Source organism: Chrysemys picta, chromosome 3 (assembly GCF_011386835.1).
Source record: "Chrysemys picta bellii isolate R12L10 chromosome 3, ASM1138683v2, whole genome shotgun sequence".
NCBI classification, from domain to species: domain Eukaryota; kingdom Metazoa; phylum Chordata; order Testudines; family Emydidae; genus Chrysemys; species Chrysemys picta.
In genome coordinates, this window is record NC_088793.1 from 158,206,800 (window position 1) to 158,233,931 (window position 27,132).

A 27,132-nucleotide genomic window follows, 5' to 3' on the forward strand; every position below is an offset into this window, starting at 1 on the left:
GCCGTCTTCCCAGGAGAGGAGGAAAGCGTCCGTCAGCGTCCCCGGATTGCGTCCCATGAGGGAGCAGAATTGCTGACACTTCCTGTTCTCTCTCGAGACAAACAGGTCTATCTGGGGATGGCCCCAGAGTCGGAAAATTGATAGCACTACATCCCGGAGGATAGACCACTCGTGACCGTGGAACAAGCGGCTGAGAGCGTTTGCCAGCCTGTTCTGCTTCCCCGGTAGGTAAGCTGCTGTCAGGTGAATTGTGTTCTGTACACAAAAGTCCCATAATGCGAGGGCTTCCCGGCACAGGGGAGAGGAGCGTGCACCACCTTGTTTGTTGATATAGAACATCGCTGGTGTGCTGTCCGTAAGGATGGAAACACACCTGCCTGCTAGGTGGGGTTTGAAGGTACTGCATTCCAGACGCACCGCTCGTAATTCCCTGACGTTGATGTGTAAAGAAAGGTCCTCTCTTGACCAAAGACCTTGGGTTCTGAGGTTCCCCAGATGCGCACCCCACCCCCGCTCCGATGTGTCCATTACCAGGGACAGAGAGGGCTGGGGGCTGAGAAAGGGTACTCCCGCGCAGACCTCCTGTGGGTCGAGCCACCACTGGAGGGAATCCAGCACCGGTCAAGGGAGCGTTACTACAGAGTCTAGGGAGTCCCTGGCCGGCCAGTACACCTTCGCCAACCAGGACTGAAGCGGGCGCAGTCTGAGCCTGGTGTGGCTCACCACAGAGGTGCACGCTGCTATGTGACCCATCAACTTGAGCCAATTTCTTGCAGTAGTGGTCGGGTAACATTGGAGACTGAGAATAATGTTGGACATGGTCCAGAATCTGGACTCTGGGAGGTACGATCTGGCATGTGTCGAATCCAGGACCGCCCCTGTAAATTCTATTCTTTGGATTGGAGATAATGTGGACTTGGCCTCGTTCAGTAGGAGGCCGAGCTCGAGAAAGGTCTTCCTGATGAAGACCACCTGAGCCTCCACCTGTTCCTTGGCACGGCCCTTGATGAGCCAATCGTCCAGGTAGGGAAAAACTTGAATTCCCTGCTTGCGCAGGAAGGCTGCCACGACTGCCATGAACTTCGTGAAGACCCTTGGGGCTGCTGACAGTCCGAAGGGTAGAACTGTAAACTGAAGATGGGTGTTAGCTACAACGAATCTGAGGTAACGCCTGTGCTGGGGAATTATTTCAATATGAAAGTATGCGTCCTTTAAGTCGAGGGCGGCATACCAGTCTCCTGGATCCATGGAAGGTATGATGGAGGATAGGGAGACCATGCGGAACTTGAGCTTTTTTACAAACTTGTTTAGACGCCTCCAGAATAGGTCTGAGGCCCCCTTTCGCTTTCGGTATTAGGAAATAGCGGGAATAGAAGCCCCTGCCCCTGAACCCCTGAGGAACTTCCTCCACTGCCCCTGCTGCAAGGAGGGACTGCACTTCCTGAATTAGAAGTTGCTCGTGAGAGGGGTCCCTGAAGAGGGACGGGGAGGGGGGCTGGTGGGGCGGGAGGGAGGAGAATTGGATAGAATATCCCCTCTCTACCATGCAGAGCACCCAACTGTCTGATGTGATTTGGGCCCAAGCATGATAGAAGGGGGACAGACGTGACAAAAAGGTAGGGTTGGACGGATCCAGAGTTGTGACCGGTAGTTCGTCCCCGACCGTCCCATCAAAATGGGGGCCTAGGCCCCGGTGGTGGCCTTGGCTGAGCAGACAACGGGCCGGAGGGCTGTTGTTGCTGCCTCCTTCTGCCGGTCCTGGCCCGTCTGTGCAAAGCGTCTGTGTGGTTCTGAGGCTGGTACGGCCGCGGGGCCTGAGGCGGCCTGAACTGCCTACATTGAGTAACTGGGGTGTGTAAGCCCAGCGATCAAAGGGTAGCCCTCGAGTCCTTTAGGCTATGCAGCCTCTTATCTGTCTTTTCAGAAAAGAGCATCGGCCCTTCGAAGGGGAGATCCTGGATGGTCTGTTGGACCTCATGTGGAAGGCCTGAGACCTGAAGCCAGGCTCCTTGCCTCATGACCAGCCCAGTCGCCAATGTGCGTGAGGCTGCATCTGCCGCATCCAAGGCTGCCTGGAGGGATGCTCGGGAAATTAATTTCCCTTCTTCAACTAGGGCTGAGAACTCGGTTCACGATTCCTGAGGAAGGAGTTCAGTGAACCTAGACAGTGCCGAGCATGTGTTGTGACCATATCGGCTCACTATAGCCTGTTGATTGGCTATCCACAACTGCAGCCCCCCTATGGAGTACACCTTTCTCCCAAACAGGTCCAACTTCTTGGCCTCCCTGTTTTTCGGTGTAGCCCCTTGGAACTCCTGACGCTCCCTTTGGTTGGCCGCATCGACCACTAGGGAGTCCGGCAGAGGGTGGGTATAAAGGTGTTCATGGCCCTTGGAGGGGACAAAATATCGCCTCTCTGTCCTCTTGGCCATGGTGGCTAATGAATCTGGTGTCTGCCACAAGGTGCGGGATGTGTCCGCAATAGTTTTTATCAGGGGCAGGGCTACCCTGGATGGACCCAACGGGGCCAGGATGTTGACCACCGGATCTGGATCCACCTCAATCTCCTCAGCTTGGATTGAGAGGCTCTGGGCTGCATGTGTAAGTAGCTGTTGGAGGACCCTGTTGTCCTCTAGGGCCGGTGCTCCTGAAGTACCCGACCACCTCATCCGGAGAGGAAGAGGATGCACCTTCAAAGGGCCTTCCTCTATATCCTCAGCTCCAGTAGGGGCCTGCGGCACACGGTACTCTGTTTGCGTGGCCAGTGCGGGTGCAGGGTGCGGCACCGCGGCCGGTACCGGGGTCGACACCAAACGACGAGGTGTGCTGGACGGTGCCTGCAGGGTCAGAACCATGGTCCCCGCCGGTGCTGGTGCCTGACTAGGCAGTGCCGGGGTCTGTTGTGGCACACTCCTGTCAGACGGCGGTGCCGGTGGTGGAGGCATTTGAGCCGGAGCCATCGACATCGATGAGACTGATGTTGTCATAACTATAAAGGGAAGGAACAGGAGTACTTGTGACACCTTAGAGACTAACAAATTTATTAGAGCATAAGCTTTCGAGGACTACAGCCCACTTCTTCGGATGCATATAGAGTGGAATAAATATTGAGGAGATATATATACACACATACAGAGAGCATGAACAGGTGGGAGTTGTCTTACCAACTCTGAGAGGCCAATTAAGTAAGAGAAAAAAAACTTTTGAAGTGATAATCGAGATAGCCCAGTACAGACAGTTTGATAAGAAGTGTGAGAATACTTACAAGGGTAGATAGATTCAATGGTTGTAATGGCTCAGCCATTCCCAGTCCTTATTCAAACCGGAGTTGATTGTGTCTAGTTTGCATATCAATTTCAGCTCAGCAGTCTCTCGTTGGAGTCTGTTTTTGAAGTTTTTCTGTTGTAAGATAGCCACCCGCAGGTCTGACATTGAATGGCCAGACAGGTTAAAGTGTTCTCCCACTGGTTTTTGAGTATTATGATTCCTGATGTCAGATTTGTGTCCATTAATTCTTTTGCGTAGAGACTGTCCGGTTTGGCCAATGTACATGGCAGAGGGGCATTGCTGGCACATGATGGCATATATCACATTGGTAGATGTGCAGGTGAACGAGCCCCTGATGGTATGGCTGATGTGATTAGGTCCTATGATGATGTCACTTGAATAGATATGTGGACAGAGTTGGCATCGGGCTTTGTTACAAGGATAGGTTCCTGGGTCAGTGGTTTTGTTCAGTGATGTGTGGTTGCTGGTGAGTATTTGCTTTAGGTTGGGGGGTTGTCTGTAAGCGAGGACAGGTCTGTCTCCCAAGATCTGTGAGAATAAAGGAAGGGTAACAGCTCTCCTGTGTACAGTACTATAAAATCCCTCCTGGCCAGAGACTCCAAAATCCTTTTACCTGTAAAGGGTTAAGAAGCTCAGGTAACCTGGCTGACACCTGACCCAAAGGACCAATAAGGGGACAAGATACTTTCAAATCTTGGGGGGGGGGGGAGGCTTTTGTTTGTGCTCTTTGTTTGGGAAGTTGTTAGCTCTTGGGACTAAGAGGGACCAGACATCAATCCAGGTTCTCCCAATCTTTCTGAACAAGTCTCTCATATTTCAAACTTGTAAGTAAACAGCTAGGCAAGGCGTGTTAGTTTATCTTTGTTTTCTCAACTTGTAAATGTACCTTTTGCTAGAGTGTTTATCTCTGTTTGCTGTACTTTGAACCTAAGGCTAGAGGGGGGATCCTCTGAGCTCTTTAAGTTTGATTATCCTGTAAAGTTATTTTTCCATCCTGATTTTACAGAGATGATTTTTACCTTTTTCTTTAATTAAAAGCCTTCTTTTTAAGAACCTGATTGATTTTTCCTTGTTTTTAGATTCAAGAGGGTTGGATCTTGATCCACCAGGAGTTGGTGGGAGGAAGGAGGGGGGATGGTTAATTTCTCCTTGTTTTAAGATCCAAGGGGTTTGTATCTGTATTCACCAGGGAATTGGTAAAAAGTCTCTCAAGGCTACCCAGGGAAGGGAATTAGCTTTGGGAGTGGTGGCAGCAGACCAGATCTAAGCTGGTAGTTAAGCTTAGAAGTTTTCATGCAGGCCCCCACATTTGTACCCTAAAGTTCAGAGTGGGGAAGCAGCCTTGACAGATGTGGACCTTGAGCGGGGCCCGTACACCTGTCCCACGGACTGATGGTAGGCCCAGGGAGTCCAGAACGGCCACTGGGGGGGCGGTTGCCACTGCTGTTGCCACTGCTGCGGATAAGGCTGGAGGCTCGCCTGCAAGGTCGACCGCCTGCTCCTCCATCTACTGTAGCGGTACGACTCCGCCTCTGAGTCTGAGGTCTCCGAATAGGAGGACCTAAGGGGAGCAGTACCCACCGTCGCTGGAGAGCAGTGCCGCTGGGCTGGAGAATGTTCTCTCTGCTCTGGTGCCGCTGGGGTGGTGCGGTGCGGGGACCACGGCGACAACATAGCCGGCTTGCCCCATGATTGTATAGAGGGCCGGGCCATGGTCGGAGGCTCTTTCCCCCGGTGCGGTGATGCCGGCACCGGGAGGCTTAGTAAGTCCGAGGCTGCCTCGAATGCCTCCCAGCGTTGATGGGAGGCGCACTTCCTCAACGAGGTCCGGGGATGTAGTCCTGTCCGGACTCAACCATACCCTCTCCGGGGCGGGAGTCAACGGAGTAGCTGAATGAGTCTGTAGCATGGCCTGTCTCGCAGCACTCGTGGATTGCGCCGGCCCTTTAGGGTCCTGGTGGGGTGAACATCCCCTCACCGGCCTCTTCTTTTTAACCGGCACCGGGGATGGTGAACGGTGCCTCACTGATGCCGATTTCCTATTGCCAACTCTCTCCGGTGCCGGGGTTTTGAGGTTTTGGCCTCATGACGTATTACCGGTGCCGGGGCGCTGCGCAGCGAGGATGAAGTACTGGGCACCAGGTTGGCCGGCCCAGGGTCCGAATGAGGCCGCAGGGCCGCTTCCATTAGCAATACCTTGAGCCTTTGCTTTCTGTCTTTGAGAGTCCTGGGGTGAAATGCTCTGCAGATAGTGCACCTGTCTCTTTGGTGGCTCTCCCAGAGGCACCATAAGCAAGAAGAGTGCGGGTCACTCTTCAGCATGAACTTCCCACAGTCCTTGCAGAGTTTAAACCCTGGGGACCCGGGCATGCCCCAGCGGGGCAACGAGTACGTTGGGGAAACCCCCCAACAACTATCTATCTATACTAACTCTAAAACGAACTGAACTATTTACAAGAAGAAAACGGGACACTGCCAAGATTGCTAAAGAACAAGCGAAGTTCCAGCTAGCCGTCACCGGCTGTAAGAAGGAACTGAGGGGGTGGAGGGTCGGCGGGCCCCTATATACGGCGCCATGAAGGTGCCACGCCAGGGGGTGCCGAAGCCGACCCTACGGACGCTGCTATGGTAAAATCTTCCGGCTGGTGTGCACGGGCGTGCACACACCTGCTTGGAATGGACATGAACAATCACTCAAAGAAGAACCAGAAGAATCCTAACCTGTTTTTTTGCTGTTTCTTGGAACTCCAAAAGAAATAAATGTTTTAAATTTAAAAATAAACTGGTAGAAACAAGGGTTGCCTAAGCAGAGAATTTGTATAAAAAAGTTTGTTTAAAATGTGTTTAAAATCTAATTAGTATTAATAGAGTTCCCTGAGATATTTGTAAAAAATCTGCTACAAAATCAACTACAAATGAATTCCACATATCCTCTGTGCTCATGATAAGCAGCCTCACTCTCCACATGTATATTCTGCAATCTATAAAATACAATTCTGAAAATGCAATGTAGTTGTAAGCCGTGTTGGTCCCAGGATATTAGATAGACAAGATGGGTGAGGTAATATCTTTTATTGACCAACTTCTGTGGGTGAGAGAGACAAGCTTTCGAGCTTACACAGAGCTCTTCTCCAGGTCTGCTAAATACAAGATGGAATAGATTGTTTCAAGGGACCATTTGACGTGAAGTGGTTCATTAACACCCCTCTAATCTCCTTGTTGTTTTTGCTGATACAGACTAACACGGCTACCCCTCTGAAACCTATAGTCATAGAGGGGGAAGCAAGGGAGGGAGGGGGAAAGGCACCTGGGGGGTTACTGATGGTTCTAGTAAGCCATAAATCCAGTGTCTCTATTCTGGCCATGATTTTTAGTGTCTAGCAAAGTAATGCACTAAATGCACTAAGTGCACTAAATGCCCCAACAACAATTATGTGGATGAAACCAGACAATTACTACCCTCTTGAATGAACTCACACAGGAAAATGATAAAAGACAAAAACACCATATCACCTGTGGGTGAATACTTTTCACAAAGCGATCACTCTACATCTGACCTATCAATCCTCAGTCTCAAAAGAAACCTGCAGAACATGTTCAAAAGATGAGCCTGGGAGCTTAAATTTATAACTTTGCTAGATACTAAAAATCATGGACTCAATGGAGCCCCAGGAATTATGGCTTATTACAACAATCTATAACCCCTAACAATGCCTCCCCAGCTGCCTTTCCCCCTCTCTCCGCCCCGCCCCCCATGACTGAATGGTCCACTTCACATGGAATAGTCCCTTGAACTATGTGTTGACTAATGCTAAACAATCTGTTCCACCTTGTATTTAGCTGTGTTGCTCTGAGTAGGTTTCCCAGACCTGAAGAAGAGCTCTGTGCAAGTCAAATGCTTGTCTCTCTAACCAACAGAAGTTGGTCCAATAAAAGATATTACCTCTTGTCTCTCTAATTCTGAAAATGATATTTTACCTGTTGTGACAGCTGATTGCAAGCCAACTGGTAAAGATTGACCAATTTCCCAGAGAGTGACTTTGCTGATTTGAAACCTTCTGAAAATAACATTACTTCAGCAATGAGTTGATAATCTGGTACCATCATTGAGACAGGTCGAAATAGAGATTTTAAATTGTCTGGGAGTTCTACTCGGCCTTTGTACCTGGTGAAGAAGAAGAAGAAAATGACTCAAGCCTTCAAAAGTTACATCTGTACTAATTATCTGGGAGTTAGAATAGTAAGAAACTAAAGAATGATTTCTCAAACACAAAAAAAGTTATAGTATAGTATTATCCTATTTTGGTATTATCCTAAGGGAATTAAATAGTGAAGTTTTGTTGTTTACATCAACACATTTTAATTAGTCCACAGCAGATAATTTACTTTAGGATTGCCAGGTTATAACAATTTCCCTTAAGTTTAGATGTTTTGAATACATACAAATGCATACATGCACAACCATTAGTTTTAGTATAAAAACAGGCAGGAGATAATTAATTATCTACAGATATGTTTCCAATCTCTTTTAGAAGAGTGTAAGACCTATGCAGATTCAGACACCTCATATGCAGACACACCCCTAACTTTTATTCTATGGAGCAGCATAATCACTGTACATTTGCCTCTTCTGGAATTGTGAGATTTCCTAGGGCTTTTCTCTGTGCCCTATTCTCTCTTGTCATTACGTGCACAAAGTTATACTCTATGGATGAGCAGTCACTAAACCTATATCGCTGCTGTCCCCAGGAGTAGCAGACAATTCTATCTGGTCCTTGTCGTCTATCAGCTTTGTGTTTTCCTTCCAAGTTTCACTGGGCCCAAGTTCCTGCATTGGTTTGGGGTTAGCGGGGCATTTAACATTACAGACTTACCACCACTGGGCCCAGTGCGGGGCACCTGTCTCCTATCCTGTCCAACGACCCATTAAGTCTGGGCATTAGCCTTTAGGCAATAATCTGCAGCTGTGCTTTGGGGGCAGGGTGCACTCGTGGCACGAATACTAACAGTAGGCTTCTAACCAAGCCCAAAGAACTCTCCAGTGGAAGAGGAGGTTGAGGCAGGGATATGTGTACAGGTGTGTTAATTATTTTATATAGATCTGTGTTTTTCTCATGTTACTAAGTAAAGAGAAAATATGTAATAGAATCCTGTGCAAAGTCTATCTATTGGCTGGCTTTCACTATCATGTACCCCTGAAGAGGAAAACTAAGCCAGAAGACTCGCGCCTTTGCTGGCATTCTAGGGAATGTGCAAAAGCTGCTATAGAGGCTTGGGGGAAATGACACTAAATTTTCAGGGCCTAGGCAACTGGGGCATCAGGGGCCCCACTGACAAAAGGTGCGTCAGACCTGAGATCTGCACCTGGAGTGTGTACCCAAAGCCACAACTGGGACTAAACTCTGTCCAGCCCCAGCAAGCTAAAGACAAGCTGGATTCAACATTTAGGTTTCCTCACAGCAGTCTAGTGAGTGTCCAACAGTGGGAACTCAACCAGATCTGTGACAATATAGAAAGAGCATTGAAGTGGGAGAAGAATACCAAACCAGCTGCTAGGCAGGTGACTTGAGAGAAAAGCAGACAATAAGAGGAGAGGTAAGCAGAAATAAGATCTGAGAAGTACAGACACAGAAGGCTGAAAAGGAGGACAAGCAGCTCAGATTTGAGGTGATAAGTGATTGGAACCCAATATGCAGGGATTGAAACATGGGAGTGTCAACAATAGTGGCCAAAGAGGAAGATAATTGTGGCAGCAGTGTCTTGAATAGATTGCAGGGATGCAAGGGGACAAGCCAGGGAGCCCATGGAGTAAACAGGAGTAAGTCAATTACTTCTTTGTCAAGGTCCAATTTTTATGGTCAAGATAAAGTCAAGGTCCAGACTCCAGAGAAAATAATAATAATAAATAAATAAATAAAAATATTTCTGGTTCTGTTCAAAAGTATCTGGCAGTCCAGATTTGGCCCACAGCCTGCATACTGACGATCCCTGGGGTTTTAGTAGCTGAGACAAGTGGTTACCAAAGCATAGACTAGGGTTCAAGGATGATGAAGAAAAAACAGATTTTCAGAGATTTCATAAAGGAAGAATCACATGACTTGCAGAGGAGGCAAATACTACTATATATTATAAACCCATTTGACAGGGGAAAAGTTACAAATGTTATCACTATAAAGAGGGAGAGGGAAATGGGGAGGCAAGAAATGATGAATTCATGACATAGAAGGTACACAAAATATATTGAGGAAAAATATAGTGTACTATTTTATAGGAAAAATAATTTGCTCTCTTAATTTTGAGCAAATATGTTTGAAAGCAACATGCTGAGCCTTAAGGGACAGATGATGACCATAAATTAGGAAAAACAGTCTCATCATTCCTTTCGGATCCTGGAGCAAGTTACAGAAAAAAGAGAGTAACTCTTTAGTTACTAAATGGACAAATATTCGAACTGATCTGGAAGATAAACTAATGCCAAAAAGCAGCCTACAGTTTAATCTGTATGAACTCCAAAGGGGAATTTTGAAGCTCATGCTTTGGCATTCTCAAACAAGTCTAGCTTTTATTGTCACTTACCCAGGATTCATGGTAATAAAGATTCCACAGGATGTATTGATACGGATTTCTTTTCCTTCAAGCACAAATCTATGTTATAAAGCACATTATTAATCATTTACCAAAAAAAAGTGAAAAAAAAATGTTTTCTGCAAATTTAAATTGGATAATAATATAATGTTAATACAAATATTAAAAAGACACAGAAGCCCTAAAATGCATAAAAGCAAAGTAAAATTATGAGGGAGAGGGAGTAGACAAACAAAGATAAATGACTGTGGGACAAATCTTGAACAAAGTGCAAAGCACAAGTAAATGGGCCTTTCACAGAGAATCTCTGTGAGGGTGAAAATTCTCCATTGTAGGGAAGGAAAGGCCAGTGCATCTATTACTGCAGTCTATGGCCTATAGTAATGACTGTAGCCTCTACATTCAGGCATACATACCATAAGTATTTTGGTCAGTGGATTTACACAGTCAAGGGCCTGGTCACACCACAACTCTCCTGTTACGCACCTGGCTCAAACATCCCCCTCCACACTGCTCCAGAGAGAGCGGCTACCAAGCACTGCTATAGTGAGGGTACAATGTCCTCCTCTTGTGCAACCCCTACACAGTTTCCTCTTCCCAACTCACATGTAGCAGAAACTAAGTGATTCAAGTGCATTTAGGGCATTTACCTATGGAGGGGATGATGGCATGATTTAGCTTTCTGTTTCCTTTTCGGGAGTGTGGGGAAGCCAAACAGATATTTAGGTTTTCTGTGTTTGTTGCTAGCAGAACTTGCCCTCTGAATAAGGTATACAAGGATTTCCCTCTGCCCCATACTCTGCTCACTCAATCATAATATAAGCTAACCCCTTCAAGGTAAACCGTACAATAGTTTGAGGCACAATTGTAACATTGTTCTTTGCAAAACAACAAACAAACAAACAAACAAAAAACCTTGCCCAGACTGCTTAAGAGAAACCATCTTAACCCTGCTAGGAATGTTTAAATCTGGTTATCATCAGCACAGGATCAACTATAGTGTGGAACAGGTATAAGAAATTCAAATGCCTTTCTAGACCTAAAGCAGTAAATTGCCAGTTCTATAAGGCACTATTACTTGCAAAAGAACCAAGGAAATGAAAACTAATACCTGATAACATGTCTATCTTTTGCTGCCTTGATTGTCTGAATTTGTGAAGCAATTACAGACAGAACTTCTATATCTATGCGATTGAACTCATCAAAACAACACCATGTTCCAGACTGAACTAGTCCACAGAAGAATTTTCCCATCATCTTAAGAAAAAAAAAAACAGAAAAAAAGAATAGAAATTAGTATTAATTGCTGAAGCTTTAGATGATTTTTGTAATACTGATTCTTGAAAAACTGCAATGTCCTTTAATCACAAGAGCGTGAGAGAAAAAAGAGAAAGAAATCATCTTATTTACTCAAGGGAGCAGAAAATTAGATAAAACATATTCTCTGATCCTAATCTAAACAGATTCTGGATCTAGATTTGCACACAGCTCCCTGACTCGATCTCTAAATTTAACTATCTTCACTTTTCCTTAAAAAAAAACCTTGTATTATTATCGTAATCACAGTTTTCAACCCAGAAATGTACTGTAGCTGTAGGATAGAACTAAGAGGAAAAACATGAAATATTTTTCCTTTTGAAAGCTAAATTCTAATAGGTTAGACACAGTCTAAAAAAAATCAGATATCAACAGAGAAGTTCTAAATTATTATTTAGATATGTTCCTTAGCAATTTATACCACTCTGTTAGTGAATTAAAAAGCCAAAAGAGCAAATGGCACTGGCAGTCTTATCTTTATACCTGCAGTAAGTAGTGGATGAGCCTTGTTATTGTATTGGAGAATTACATTTATTCTGCTTTGCAGTACTATTCTGCCAAGTTATTTCAGATAAAGAACATAACATGCCTTACCTGATAATCCAAACCTTCAAAACAATTAAAAACCACACAGAGTTTTCCCATGGCCTAAGGGAAAGAATACCGTTTTAGAGCAGATATGACACATTTCTTGAAACATTAAAATAACAGCGTATGAATAAGGTCATCCCCATAGACATAAAAATTGTTGAAAGCATATTTTTGAAGGATTGTTTTCGATGGACAAATTTTTATAAGTGATTCTAAAAGGAGAGAAGTAGCCTCACTGTAGGTCTGAGTCACACTTTACATTTCTAAATCATCACTCTTCATATTTACAATTAGGGCAGTATTCCCAAACATTTGAAAGTTGAGCCCCCCTTAAGGAAAATTAAACAAACTGTGTTCCCCTGCAACCATTCCGCATTTATTAAAGGCCTCCTTCTCTTAGGTTATATGCCTACACTGCAAAGCAAAAACTAACTAACAAACAAACATACATAAACCCAGTGAGTTCCTAACTCAGGTTAGCTAACACAGGTTTAAAATAACAGTGAAGACACAGCAACTCAACTTTTAGCAGCTCAAGTTCAACTCCAGGCTGCCCTACAAACCTTAACTCAAGTTGCTAAACTGAGCTAAAAGTAGAGTTGCCATGTCTTCGCACACCTTTTCTTTTGCAACGGAGAGATAATTTTAATGTAAACATTTTCCATACCTCTTCTTCCCCATCAACTTGTGGGGGAGGGGACAGGCACAATCTATACTTTGGGAAACACTGGAATAAATTGTGGAAATTTTAATAGTATGATACTTCCTCTCCTTTTATACATGCGTCAAAGAACAGTGAAATAGTTAACAATGTTGACATTTAGGCTACACCTGTACTAGGAGCTAGGGGTGAGTCCCAGCTTGCATACACATATTTGTGCTAGCTCTCATTGAGCTAATGCGAATATAAATAGTAATGTAGCTGCGGTAGCACAGGTACCAGCAGCGGTGACATGGCTCAGCTGTGCCAAGCACAAACCTGCCTGACAGTAGTGAGTATGTATGTTCATCCTGAATCAGAACAAAATTTCATAACGTGACTCTCTAAAAAAACCTTTTTATTAGGGCAAAGTTACAATAAAATGTTAACTAACATACTACATCATACATTACTTATTACTTATTCAAGATCAGGATAATATTCAAAGAACACTGGGAGAAAGGATTTTCAAAAAACAAAGCATTTTGGAATTTTTTGGCTTTCCAGCTGTCCATCTGAAAAACTCATGTCAATTTAACTGACAATAGCCTTCCATACTGGCTGCCAGAGAAGCAAAGAACTGGGGTGATTAGCCTCCCTTCCACCCCCAAGACCAGTTCCAGGCTGGAGAGGCAGAGAGCTGGAGTGCTCAGCTTCTCCAGCTGCAGAACTAGGGTATGCTCAGCCTCCCCACCTCTCCCAACTCTGTTATGTCTCTCTGGTCCCAGAGCTGGGGGGAGGCAGGGAGGCTGAGTGCCTGTTCTCTGCTTCTACAGCCCTAGAGCTGGCAGGGAGGCTAAGACAGAGTCAGGGCATCCTGGGCAGCCCTTGGGGAAAGTTTTTGTCAATTTCACATCCTTTAAGATGAGGGCAGCATTCTATTCAGTTTTACTAGATTGCATATGACATACGTCTTTTGCAAATACAGAAAGAGAAACACACACAATTTAAAACAGCAGCAATATCCATATAATATATTAAAATGTCAATCAGAACTTAAAAACTCTCTTCTTTGGTACAATGCTAATAGGGCAAAAATTGCATTGATTTAATTACTACCGTGGACTGAGAAAATACTAAAATCATTATCTTTTGAGATGATGATAAAAAAAAATCTTTTTTTTTTTTTAAACAAAAGAGGTAAAGTTCAGCTTGCTTTCAGCAGCTGGAAAGTTCTACAATCCAAAATTCTATAATCTTTCTATAATGAGGTAGATCTTCCAAAGCTCCAGATTTACATGGGCAAAAAAGAAGCTGTGAAGGACCTTTTTCATATCTACCTTTAAGGATAGCAGTTTCCATGATCTGGAATTTTAACAGAATATGAGGATTTGATAATTAATTCAAATATAGTTAAAAACATGGGCAATCTTCAAAGTAGAAAACCCAAAGGCAAAGTTAAAATCATAGCCATATCTTCTTGTTGGGTAATATCTGTCACTCTGAGTTGATTACATTGGTTAAAACATATTGACAGGGAGTAACAGAAAAACCGAACCTAACTATAATAATATGGATGGTCTTATACCATGAAAATAAGGAGTACCCAGGGTTGTTCCTCCACCTCCTAAAGGCAAATACAAGGCAATCTATAATTTGGAAGAGTATAGATCTTAGACCAAAATGTAAGAAAAGCTATACAAATTCTACTACTTTCAGAAAAACCACCCATCTCGGCATGTAAAAATGAGGCAGGGGTAGAAACTGGGAGAATTAAAAGTCTCCTCAAAAAATACTAAGGCTGAAATTTGGCCTCTACACCAAACTTCAGCCCCTTAGAGCATCTGCAATATTATTTTAGCACTGAAAATTCTTAGCACAGGGCAGAACTTAAAAAAGTCTTTTCGGTGTTTTCTTCTCTTGATACTGTATTTGTTGGGGGACCTATTCAAGCATTAAATCTCGACCTAAATCTCCCGAAATAATCAGCTGAGCCATTGGGAATTGAAGACCTATCATACCAATTTACTCATCCAAGCACCCCCACTATGACTCAGAATAAAATGTGGAAGATAAACATTTAATACGAAAATTTGGACATGAGGAAATTTAAAAAATAGCTTGAATGTCCTGACACTTTGATTCCAAAAGTAAAATCTGGCACCGGAGAAGGATAATGGAGTTTTCTCTCTGACTCCCTCTGGCAGGGGGATACTGTCAAGTCTGGTGGTATGCTCCTGGACAGTGTGGAGTCTGAACCCCCATGTATTGAGCAGCTGGATTTTAAGGGGCATGCAAAGCAACTTCCAGTCTGGAAGCCTTACCTCCCTAGAAAACTTAGCTCTGGTCTTAAACCCCCTGCAGATAGGACACTTATACCTAATGTGTCTTTCTCCCAAAATGTTTAAAAAACAGAAGTGAGGATCACTGAATAGAATAGAATTTCTACAGCCAGAACAGGCTTATGCCCTGGGACTTAGGCATGCCCAGTACCGAAATCAAAAGCAGGGGTGAAAGTAACTTAAAGGATTTACCGGTATGCCGGAGTCCTGAGCGAGGGCGTAGCCTCAACCAGAAGAGGCGTGGCCTTTCAAGATTTAAAGGCTTTGGGGCTCCGGCTGTGGCTACCAGCTGCAGAGGTGACTGGGAGCCCTGGGGCTCATGGGTGAATTAAAGGGCCCAGGGCTCTGGCCGCTGCGGCGCTCCGGGCCCTTTAAATCACAGCTGAAGCCCTGCCGCCGCTACCCTGGGGCGGCAGGGCTCGGGCGGGTACTGAAAGGGCCCGGTGCTCCTGCCACTGTGGGGAGCCCCGGGCCCTTTAAATCCCTGCCGGAGCCCCGGGGCTCCTGCAGGGATTTAAAGGGCCCGGGACGCCTGCAACTGCAGGGAGCCCCGGGCCCTTTAAATCCCCACCCGAGCCCGGCTGTAGGAGCCCCGGGCCTCCGGCAGCGATTTAAAGGGCCAAAAGCTCTGGCCACTGCGGGGAGCCCCGGGCCCTCTAAAGTGCTGCCGGAGCTCCGGCAGCGGGGCTGGGGCGGCACTTTAAAGGGCCCGGGGCTCCCTGCAGGGGCTGGAGCTCCAGGCCCTTTAAATCACTGCCAGAGAAGCCGGTCCAGTCCGGCATGGCGTATCAGCTCTTGCCAGTATGCTGTATTGTACCAGTTTACTTTCACCTCTGCTCAAAAGCAAACAAAAACCAGCAAAAACATTTTTTAAAATACAAGTATCACTATAATTAGACTAAACTAACTATATACATACAGTATATTTTTTTTTGTAGAAAAAATTCTCTGATAAGAGAAAGGGAAAAGAGTGTGACAAAGACTTATGCTCTGATGACCAGCCACAAGCAGGAAGAAGGAACCAAGGAGGGTAGGGGTATTTGTGCCTCTTTATAACTTCAGCGGGAAGTACAAGAATGCTGAGGGCACATGCGCTGCCCTAATGGTGCAATTATGGGGAAAATATCTCTGGTTCGATGCATTGGCATGCACACACCTGAACTGAAATGGTCACATATAAGCCCTTGTAGAATAATAATCTATTACAATATATTCACTATAATTTGTTTTTTATTCTACATGCAGTGTGTAAAATTCAGCCTATGTACCTGGGTCCAGCTCCACAAGCCTATGAAATTACACTAGGACTGAATGTGGCCTAATACCCAAAAGTGTTTTATAGTGACTCAATTATAAACTCAAGAAAATTATTTGTTTTAAGGTGAAACTGAAAATGCCAAAGCAATTGGTATGGGTAAAGGGAAGAGTTCCAGCCAGAGGGAGCAGAAGTGAGTGACATCCAAAACAAGTGCTGAGTAGGAAGGAGAATGATGGAGCACACTTGTTACATTTTGAAAATTAGGAGGGCAATTTGAAATTAGAATTGAACACATTAAGTGCAGTTTTCCCATTCTCTGTCTTCCATAATCTCAGTCACTACTTCCATTGGTAGAAAGCCACTCTACCACAGCATTTTCCTTTTATTAAAGAAAGAAAATTACATATGTGGCTCAGCTGGTACCCAGAGCTTTACAGCAGGGGGACATGACATCTTTCTCTGACCAGCCACTTGGTCTAATCCTGGGTTGCCTGCAAGGCATCTCTATGCACACCCAACATGTCTCTGTGCTAATCCATATTTATTTTTTAAATCAGATGTGAGAATCTGCATTGTGAGATTTCCCATTTGCTATACTAATTACTTGTTCTGAAACAGTTATGTAATTCATTCAGCTATTTTAAATTAATGCATCTGATTACCTTATATACTCTCTTTTATTACTTGTATACATATAATTTACCATTTAAAAGAGGGCTTTCTTTCTTTTTCATTTCAGTAGACAGCTACTGTAATGGTTGACCATACACATGGAGAATAAAAAGATAGATATGAGAAAATAAGACCTGATCCTGAAAACCTCCAGTAAGATATTAAATACAATAGAACCTCAGAGTTATGAACACCAGAGTTGTGAATTGACCAGTAAACCACACAGCTCATTTGCATCCGGAAGTACACCATCAGGCAGGAGCAGAGACCAAAAAACAAAACAAACAAACAAAAAAAAGCAAATACAGTACAGTACTGTGTTAAATGTAAACTACTAAAAAATAAAGGGAAAGTTTAAAAAAAGATTTGACAAGGCAGGGAAATTGTTTCTGTCATTTAAATTAAGATGGTTAAAAGAAGCATTTTTCTTCTGCATAGTACAATTTCAAAGTTGTATTAAGTCAATGTTCTGTTGTAAACTTTTAAAAGAACCACCATAATGTTTTGTTCAGAGTTTGTTCAGAACACTTCAGAGTTACAAACAATCTCTATTCCCGAGGTGTTTGTAACTCTAAGGTTCTATTGTATTCTGAAGTCCAATTCAAAGGGAGTTGAGGGTGCTCAATACTTTGTAGCATTGCATGCTTGGTATGTTACTGTTTTATGAATAAAGGTCAACATCTCACGTATCAGTTTTCCAGTGATGTTTGCAAATATTTTCTGAAGCTTTTTGGATCACAGAAGCAAAGCTTCTAATATTCTCTAATATACAATTCTAAAAGAAGAAAAGTAGCAGTAAGTTTTGTCTCTTAGTAAAAAGTAGGGGCCAAATGGAAGCTGAAAACATCCATGTTTTTAACACATATCTACCAAAAATACGTGTTAAAAGCACTTTCCTAAGCACTTTAATACTGAACAATTCAAGGCTCAAAGGACAAGAAATTAAAATTATACGAAGGACTAAAATAACCGATTTGTTTTTGCTAAATAAAATGTATGTATTAAATACAGCAAATTGAATGAAATAGATTAAAAGTAAGAAAATATTGACATCACAAATATTTTTGGCACCATCTACGTAATATATTTAATTAATCCTTTCCAAAACAGACAAACTATGGTCTCATGGTAAAAGGCTCAACATTCTCACTGGCATGCTATTACGGAAACTAGAACTGATGTATATAGTTCAGTCCCTTACACCCAGATATGTACCATACACCATCTTTGACTTAGTTCCAAATATTTATGAAAATATGATCAATTTAAAAAAAACAAAAATTGTTTCAGCAGTTGAGGGAAACACATCTAAATTGTAAGAAAATGACATGAACTTGATGGCCCAATTTTATTCACAAAGCTGATTTGAAAGCAATAAGATGTATCTTAAAATATAACACTCGGATACTGTATCATCTTATTAGTGCAACCAACTATAGAAATATATGCCCTGAATTAGAGTTTCATAAATTTGACAGTCAGTAAAACCTTAAAATTTATCATGAATGGACACAATTAACTATTTTTTAGGTCTTCATTATTAAAAAAACGCCAAGCAACCTCCATAACACAAGTTCTTCCAAGTATCACTGCCTTTCTGACTCTGATGTAAACTTTAATTAATTATGCATTTCTGTACCAATTAAAATCACTTTGGAAATGATAAATTAAAGGTATAATGCAACATTTTAGAGCTACACAGTGAAGAATAAAAGGCAATGGGCCAGTTCCATCCCTACTGTAACTCCATCAACTATAATTGTTTTGCATTAGGGATTTATTTATTCCCGTATTTTTATTTATTTTCAGAATGGCTTGAAACCATTATGTATATGTGTTCTTAGGATTCAACATTTAAACAAGGCTGAAATTTTATTCTGAACAACCATTACCCTAAAAAGAGACTACATTCTTCGTAGCTACAGTATTTGTTTTATATTCAACTAAGGTTTGCAAAATATACAATACCCATTAAAATTCTTATAAGGATAAGAAGGCCAAGTCCTTTTTGCCTTACTCACAATGAATAGTTTACTGATCTCCATAAAACTCTTCATGTAAGGAAGGCAAACTGTCATGGCCCAGAATCTACAGATGGAAGAGACCTCCTTGTAATCATCTAGTCCATCTCCCTGACAATGCAGGTCTCATTCTTATTGTTACATTTAACAGTGTCTTCTCCAACCTAGATTTAAAATGTCATTACCCTAGTTGTACCAACTTTAATTATACTAAACAAATTCTCTCTCTTTGGTGTTTACACCTTTCAAATATTTTCTCTTTCTCTCTCTGGATAATTATAGAATTTGAAGGTTGAGAATGCAGGCACGTTCATCCCAGCCCTGCTAAAGAAAGGAATCAGTCTTGCAGTGAGTGGAGAAGTCTCATTGTGCTGGTATCAAAATCAGATGGGACAATGCGCTTCTGTATTGATTTCAGAAATGTAAATGCAATAACGAGATTTGACACCTACCCTATGCCCAGGGTGGATGAATTACTAGAAAGGCTGGGAGCTGCCAAATACATCTCTGCCCTAGACCTCACAAAGGGGTATTGAGAGATCTCTGACCTCGGAATCACAGGAAAAGACAGCTATATCCACCCCATTCAGTCAATACCAATTTCGCACTATGCCATTCTGCCTCCACGGGGTAGCATCTACTTTTCAAAAACTCAAGGACCAAGTGCTGTGACTTCACAGACAATATGCTCAGCCTATATAGATAACATGATTTACAGCCATAATTGGGACAATCACCTATGACATGTCACTTCTATCCTATGGGCTTTCAAGAGTGCAGGACTAACTGCAAAGATAGCCAACAGTAAGATGGCGAACTAGGAAGTTACATACCTCAGTTATAACACAGGGAGGGGCAAGTTACAATCACTAATTGGCATAGTACAGATCTTAGCTACCTGCCCCATCCCGATGACAAATAAACAGATACAACACTTTCTGAGCCTACCAGGAAACTATAGAAGATTCATACCAGATTTTGCCCTGATTGTAGCATGTCTCATAGACCTCATGAAGGACACCAAGCCTAACAAAATCATTTGGTCAGAGGCCTGTGACAGGGCATTTAGGACTCTAAAAGATCGTCTGTGCCAGGAGCCGGTACTTCTCCAATCAGACTTTTCCAAAAAGTTCTCACTACAAACAGACAGCTCTGATGTAAGACTGGGTGTAGTTCTTTCCCAGGCAGTTGAGGGAGAATACCTGGTCCTCCATATACACAGAAAACTGTTTCCGCAGGAGGTGGCCTGTTCAGTCATAGAAAAGGAAGCTTTAGCTGTGAAATGGGTTGTAGACTAGGCCCTAAGACAGCATTTGTTGGGAAATCCAGTCTCACTAGTAACAGATCATTGCCCCTCTTCACTGGTTAAACTCCATAAAGTATGCCAACCCCAGAATTATACAGTGGTACCTTTCCTTACAGTCATACAGTTTTCAGGTATTTCACTGAGCTCGGAAGGCCCACCAAAATGTAGATTCCCACCGCCCCCTCGCCCCCGAGAGGGTGGGGACCTGGGTCTGGAGGATATGAACCCAGTTCCTGTTTTGAGGGGAAGGGTATGGGATGTGGTATACAAACTCCACACTAAATAACAAGGGGTTAAGGAGCAACTTTGGTATCAGATGGCCCTGCCCTTCCACACTTATAAAGCAAACTGGAGATGGACTTTCAAAAGGGAAGCAGAGCAGCTCAGAAGGGGACAGGCAGTGTAAGAGGGCAGACCTCTGCTCTCAGTTCTGCAGAACTACTGCCCAGGAGCTCACATTGGCTGATGCCTAGCAATGCAGACCTGACAGAGCCTGCAAAGGAGAGACTGGAGTCTGTCCCCCCTTACAGATGTATTCACAGGAGTGCTGTAAGTAAGTAATTCTTCCAGTTTACTTAGCATTGATAAAGCTTCAACTGGAGTACTGTGTCCAGTTTTAGGCACCACACTTCGGGAAAGGTGTGGACAAACTGGAGAAAATCCAAAGGAGAGAAAAAAAAAAAGATTAAAGGTCTAGAAAACATGACCAACAAAGAACGATAGAAAAAACTGGACTTGTTTAGTCTGAAGAAGAAATGAGTGAAGGGGGACATGATAACAGTCTTCAAGTACATAAAAGGTTGTTATAAAGTGGAGGGCGGTAAATTATTCTCCTTATTGTCTGAGGACAGGGCAAGAAGTAATGGGCTTAAATAGCAGCAACAGAGATTTTGGTTAAACATTAGGTAAAATTTCCTAACTGTAAGGCTATTTAAGCATTGGAATAAATTACCTAGGGAGGCTATGGAATCTCTCTGTGATTGGAGGTTTTTAAAAATAGGTTAGACAACCATCAGGAATGGTCTAGGTAATACTTAGTTCTGCCTCAATGCAGGGACTGGATGAGATGCCCTATTGAGTCCTATTCCTTCCAGTGCTATATTTCTATGATTCTATGCGGCAGAGTGGAGGAGGAGCAATGGACTTGATACAGAGCACTGTAAAAAAAGCCTCTTTGAGGAGAAAAGCCCCAGCAAACTCTTCCTCAGGGTGGGAAAGCAAAAGAAAAAGGGTTTAAACCCCAATTTTTATATTGCTTGTTCATTCACTATACAAATTGCTGCCTTATTAAGGGCATATTTGCTTTTGTCTTTTTGGTACCTAGAGTCTCTGGCGTTTGCAATATTTACCCCTTAGCAGGCTGTGAGGGGTTCTCATCTCTATGGTCTTGTTCCTGGTCAAGCCTTCCATAAGGGGTCATGGCTTGGAGCTGAGCCTGGAGCTGAGGCTTCAGCACACCTGTCTGACCCAAAGCCCCATTCCCTGGCAGAGCGAGGGTCGGTAACTTGTTGGAGTAAGGCATAGCTTGCCCTTGAAAGTTCCTGAAAAGCTGCCCATAATACTTCTTGGCCTTGACTCATGCCTGCAGGGCTTCTCTGCTGACAGAGTAGAAGGTAGTGTGATCATACTGTACTGGAGTAGGCAGAGGGTGAGAGCCTCAATACTCCATTCATTCTTCACCTTAGGAAAGTGAGAGAGGAGCTAAAAGCTGAAATCAAGTCACTACTGCAAGAAAACAAATAAAAATGTAAATTATACAACAAAATGGTAAGGCGAAACAAAACCGCCAGCATTGTTGGAGGCAGAAGATATAGTGGTCTGACCTGAGTCCTGAAGCCTCCAACAACAGCACTAGATCACCTTCAAATTCTACAAGTGGGATGTGATACCCATTAGTGATGAATGCAGACAGAAGCTGTATAGCAGAAAAACTACAGGTTATAGTTTCTCTAAAAGGAAATGTCATAAATGCTCTGGATTTATTCTGTTCTATCAGCATATGGTACTTACTTTAGACAGGTCTTTGACAGTCTCGGTTTTTCCTGTACCAGCTGGACCAGCAGGACAGCCTCCTAGATTCAAGTGTAGTGCTCCAGTAAGGGTTAACCAACATCGGTCGGTGAGCGGTGTAATAACCAATCGAGAGGAACAGCCCAAGTACTCATAGCCATAAATAAAGGAGGCATTACCTTGAACTACCCTACATGTGGTGTTCATTTCATTCCATTCATAACGCAACTGCCTGAAATAATATTTGTGTATCAGAATCTTGTAAAATGAATGACAAAGGAACTAACATCAAACTATTCACTGTATGGAAAATACATGTATTTTTTAAATGAAGGGATAAATTAGATAGAGTTGAAGGTGCAGAAAGAGTCAAACAAAAAATAATAATCATAAATAGGAGAAAATTTAGAAACCAAAGCTAATTACATTATGTACTGAAAATAAAGCATCACTTTATCATAATGACATGGAATACTGACTATATGAGTAAAAATACCACAAACTCTGAGGACTTGTCTACACGGTCAATTAATACATAGCAAACTAGGGTTTTAATGTACAGCACACTAGCTTGCCGGGTACTACTGGGTCTTGTGGATCCTGCTACCACAAACTAAAAGTTTTGTAATGCACTTTGACATACTGCTGTTTGAAACATTGGGGTCTTCATCCAATCTCAATGTTGTCCCCACACCTGGTTCCTTGCCCAAGTCTCTTTGCTTAGCCAGTCCCAGTCTCCTCCCTCACCCTGACTCCTCATGTGCTCTCTAGTCAGTCCCTTCCCATTTCCCTCCCTGACTTCCAGTCCCAATCTACTCCCCCCCCCACCTGCCTATCCAGCTCTTGTCTCCTCTGCGTTAAAACCAGGCAGCTTCCTTCTACATGCTCCATGGGCCCAGCAGGGGGAAGAGGGCACTGACAGCACAGGAGAGAGACTGGCTTCTTTCTCTCAGTTCTGATGCCTATCCAGCAGCAACCCAGAGCTACAATGGCCAGGAAAGTTCTGCTAAGCCCCAAACTGGAACATGTCCAATATGGACAGAATATTTGGGGAATTTAGTTGAAAGGCTCTAGCAAGTCTCTATTGGGCATGTGCAAATTGTGATTTTTCAAATGCATGTAACTTGGCCAAATTTAGGCAGTTTTTGATAGGGTTGGCAAAAGGTACATCCCTGACACAAAGGCTACTCTCCTGCCAAATTTCAAGCTGTAAAGTATGGAGTGACACAGCTTCTCAAAGAAAAGGTCACCAGCATTTTTTAACATAGGAAAAAAAGCATTTTCTCCTAGGTTCATTCAAAATTTTCAAAAAAAAAAAAACCTAAAAAACTCTGAGCCTGAAGTAAATGTCCAGCATTGAAAATTTCAGCCCTAATGCTTAAAGTATGTCAAAGTTATAAGCAACTGAAAACAGTGTCCAATAATGGGAAGTAATTAGATATTGCTATCATCCCCACCTATAATAATTTAAAAACTTTGTACCTTGTCCATTCAAAATCCTCCCTTTTGAAGATTTGTTTATCTATCAGACTGGAAAGTATGTCCCTACAGTGGATGTACAGAGTAAGCAACGCCTCTAGTGTGGCTTGCTTGTGAAACTGAAGAATGTCAGATGCCATCTCTGCAAGCTGCTCTAGATGATGGACTAGTTCATCATGGATTCCTGTCAGTGCCATTTTTGGATCAGAACTCTGGAAACTTCTTGTACAATCCTTATTAAACATAATTTGGCTCTAAAAAAGGCAAATATTATTCTGGCAGCATTAACTACAGTTTCTATTTCTTTGACTTCAAAAGTACATGTTGCATAAACCCACAGATTGGTTTAATAACCTGGGGCCAGATTCTGACATCCTTACATTAACCAGTACTTTACTCCACAAATAACGGAGTAATGAAGATAAGTGCTGCTTATGATGAATAATGGTAGCAGAACCCCATGATTATTTGATATTTCCTTTCTGAACACAGAGAAAAAATAATATAATCTTTTTACAATGTATAGAAGATATTTTGTATCTTAACCTTCTCAAATGATCACGTTCTTCTGTATTCTACTTCAGGTAACGGACTCTGGAAATACTATGATTTTTTTCACATTCATAAATGTTATTTAAATGTAATTAGCATATAACTATTTTTTCTGTAAGCTTCTGTTACAGCCCTTAAAATTACCCTCCTCCCACTATTCCTCTATTTTAACCCTATTAAATTTGAGGCCCTCATGTCAAGATTACTATCCGTTCTCTTTTTTCCTTGACTGCTGGGCAATACAAAATGGTCCCATGCTCAGGCAACTTTTAAATTGCTCCAACCACCTCTGATAATCAGAGAACCAGAGTACAGAAGCAGGATTAAACCTGCAGAAATGGTTTATGTTAAAGAATCATGTTATCAACCAAGTAGTCAAGCATTTTGTACGGAAATTTAGAAATCTGCATTCATATAGCATTATTAGCATAGGATTTAGATATTTAAAGGCAGAGTTTCTCACTAAAACAGATATCCAAAATACAAGTGGCAATGGCATTTTTCAGGTTTGAATGAATTCTCAATGATACTTACCACAAGAAGTACCACCTGTCCTGGATGAGTCAGAAACCACTGTTTAAATTCCATTTGATTCCACTCTACCATTCCAATATTTACAAATCTACAACACATGTCATACCATTAAAATAAAAGTAGGTGATCACAGAAATACTATTAGTTAATTATTATGCTGCCCAGAAGCGACGTGTGGAGGAGGGCATGCAGGCTCCCACGCCTCCCCACCCCAGATTTGCTGCTTTGTTTGTAGTGAGTATGCTCAGTGACACTGCTGAAGCCGCTGCCCTCACTTTGCCCCCTCCCCCGCCATCAGCAGGCACGGGTCGTCTCTGATGCTGCCATATACTAAGGTTTTGTAGCAGACTTCATAATCACTAGCTAATATAGCAAGTATTTTGACAAACCAGACTTTGCTATTCTGGATATTTTTGGATGCTACAGCAGATCACCAAGGGCCCAAAGATGCAAAGTCCTCATCACCTTCAATGTCATATGAGGTGCTCAGAACCCTGCATTAAGTGCTTTGTATCTTGTAGAACAGGCCCTAAAAGAACTACCATGCCATATGCCAGCATTTTGTCCATAAAACAAATTGCAATATTTGTGCTTAACATCAGTTTCAAAAATGCCTCCTCCAAATAATGACAGCTCAGACTACAGAAACAAATCCCACTTCTGCTTCAGTGTCTCCTTACTGATGCCTTATCAGACTAATCCATTACCTAATGAAACTTTTACAAAAGACAAACCACTCCTCTTTCAAATAAAACCACTTCTCTGAGATTGAAGGCATCCATAGTAAAAGATGTATAAAATAAACGGGATTCCAATAAATTTTAATTGCCATCACTAGTCCTTATAATGACTGTGACAGACATGAGACTTGGGAGGTGTGAGGACTTCAAAAGACTATTATATTGAAATGGACCAGAGAGGCATGGGCTTTTATGACAGTAAGACTTAAATGTGTTTTCAGGGTCCTGGCTTACTGGATGAATTTCCTGTGTAATTTCTACTTGTAGTTAATGTAAGCTCCCCAACATTGGTTATGCCAAAAATATCTGGCCTTTGAAGCTCTGCCCCAGAGACGAGGGGCACTGACTGGTGTTGCATGTTTCAGGAAGCCAGAGGGCAAAGACCCAAACCACGTGAAGACACAGCTGAGCTCTCCTAGGTAAGGGTACCAGGTCTGTCTTGGACAAGTAGGAGCAATCAGGATGACTTGGGCTCTGTCTCTTTATTTTCAGCAGGACTTTAAACAGTAAAGATAATGGTGAAAAGGTGTAGACAAGGTCCCTGTTCCAGGGATGAGGAGAGCATTGCCCAGGGAATATTGACTCATTCCCACTCTGGAGCACTAGCATGGATATTTCTTATTCAGGTGAGTGCCCAACAGGTCTGTGGACAATGTCCCCCATCATCTGAATCTGTCGTGAAGTACTGTTGAATGTTTCTCCCACTCGTGGTTGTATGGAAATTTGTGACTGAACTTTCCGCTATCGAGTTTTGTGTGCCTGGGAGGTAAGCTGCGGACAGTGTAACGTTGCGGGAGATGCACCAATTCCATAGCCTCACTGTTTCTGCGCATAGGGAGGGCGATCTAACTCCTGCCTGTAAATTGATGTAGTACATACAGGCTATGTTGTCTGTTAGGAATCTTTCTGTGTAATCCTGTGATCAGTGGGAGGAAATGGGCACAGGCATTTCTGACAGCTCTTAGCTTGAGGTGATTGATGTGAAGGGACATCTCCATTGGTGACCACTTGCCTTGCATCATGAGGCTATTCAGATGCATGCCCCACCCTATGAGTGATGCATTGGTGGTGAGGAGCAACGATGGCAAGGTTTGCGAGAAGGGGATCCCTTTGCAAACGTCAGCTGGGTCCTTCCACCAGTCTAAGGAGTTTTTGATTCTGGTGGGATTTGTCCAGTCTGTCGACCAAACTGAACTATATTTTTGGAGGTATCGCATGTGAAGCCTGGCATGTGGTATCACTGCCGTTCTTGCTGCCATGTGACCCAAGAGGTGGAGGCAGAGTCTAGCTGATATTTATAGGCTGTTCTGAATGGTCTCTATGAGCATGATTAAGCATAGGAACCTGCGTTGAGGCAAGAGGGCTCTGGCCTGTAAGAAGTCAAGGTCAGCCCCTATGAATTCCAGGCATTGCCCTGGAGTGAGGGTTGACTTCTGGATGTTGATCTGTAGGCCCAGTTCTGTGAACAAGTGCATCATAGATTTGGTGACTTGGAGACAATCATCCAGGTACAAGTAGATCTTTATCCCTTGGGAACTTAAGTAAGTGGCCACCACTAAGAGAACCTTGGAAAATACTCTTGGGGCCGTTGATAGCCTAAAGGGTAGCACTCTGTCCTGGTAGTGGTCGTGTCCCAGAGTGAATCTGAGAAATCATCTGTGAGTCAGTAGGACTGAGATACGGAAATAAGCATCCTGAAGGTTGACGGCCAAAATCCAGTCTCTCTGTTCCAACACTGAAACGATCATTGCTAAAGTGACCATCTTGAATTGTTGAGCCTTGACAAACTTGTTGAGA

The 27,132-nt window shown here is 43.0% G+C and overlaps 1 protein-coding gene across 1 annotated transcript in view; it reads right to left on the minus strand.

Moving 5' to 3' along the window:
* Nucleotides 1-27,132, minus strand: part of DNAH14 (dynein axonemal heavy chain 14) — a 530,612-nt gene that overhangs the window by 286,784 nt on the left and 216,696 nt on the right. The window contains 9 exon segments of the mRNA XM_065589985.1: nucleotides 848-1,344; nucleotides 2,202-2,837; nucleotides 7,267-7,453; nucleotides 9,865-9,933; nucleotides 10,985-11,130; nucleotides 11,785-11,838; nucleotides 22,031-22,262; nucleotides 23,513-23,763; nucleotides 24,596-24,683. Coding sequence (XP_065446057.1) covers nucleotides 848-1,344; nucleotides 2,202-2,837; nucleotides 7,267-7,453; nucleotides 9,865-9,933; nucleotides 10,985-11,130; nucleotides 11,785-11,838; nucleotides 22,031-22,262; nucleotides 23,513-23,763; nucleotides 24,596-24,683 — 2,160 coding nt within the window.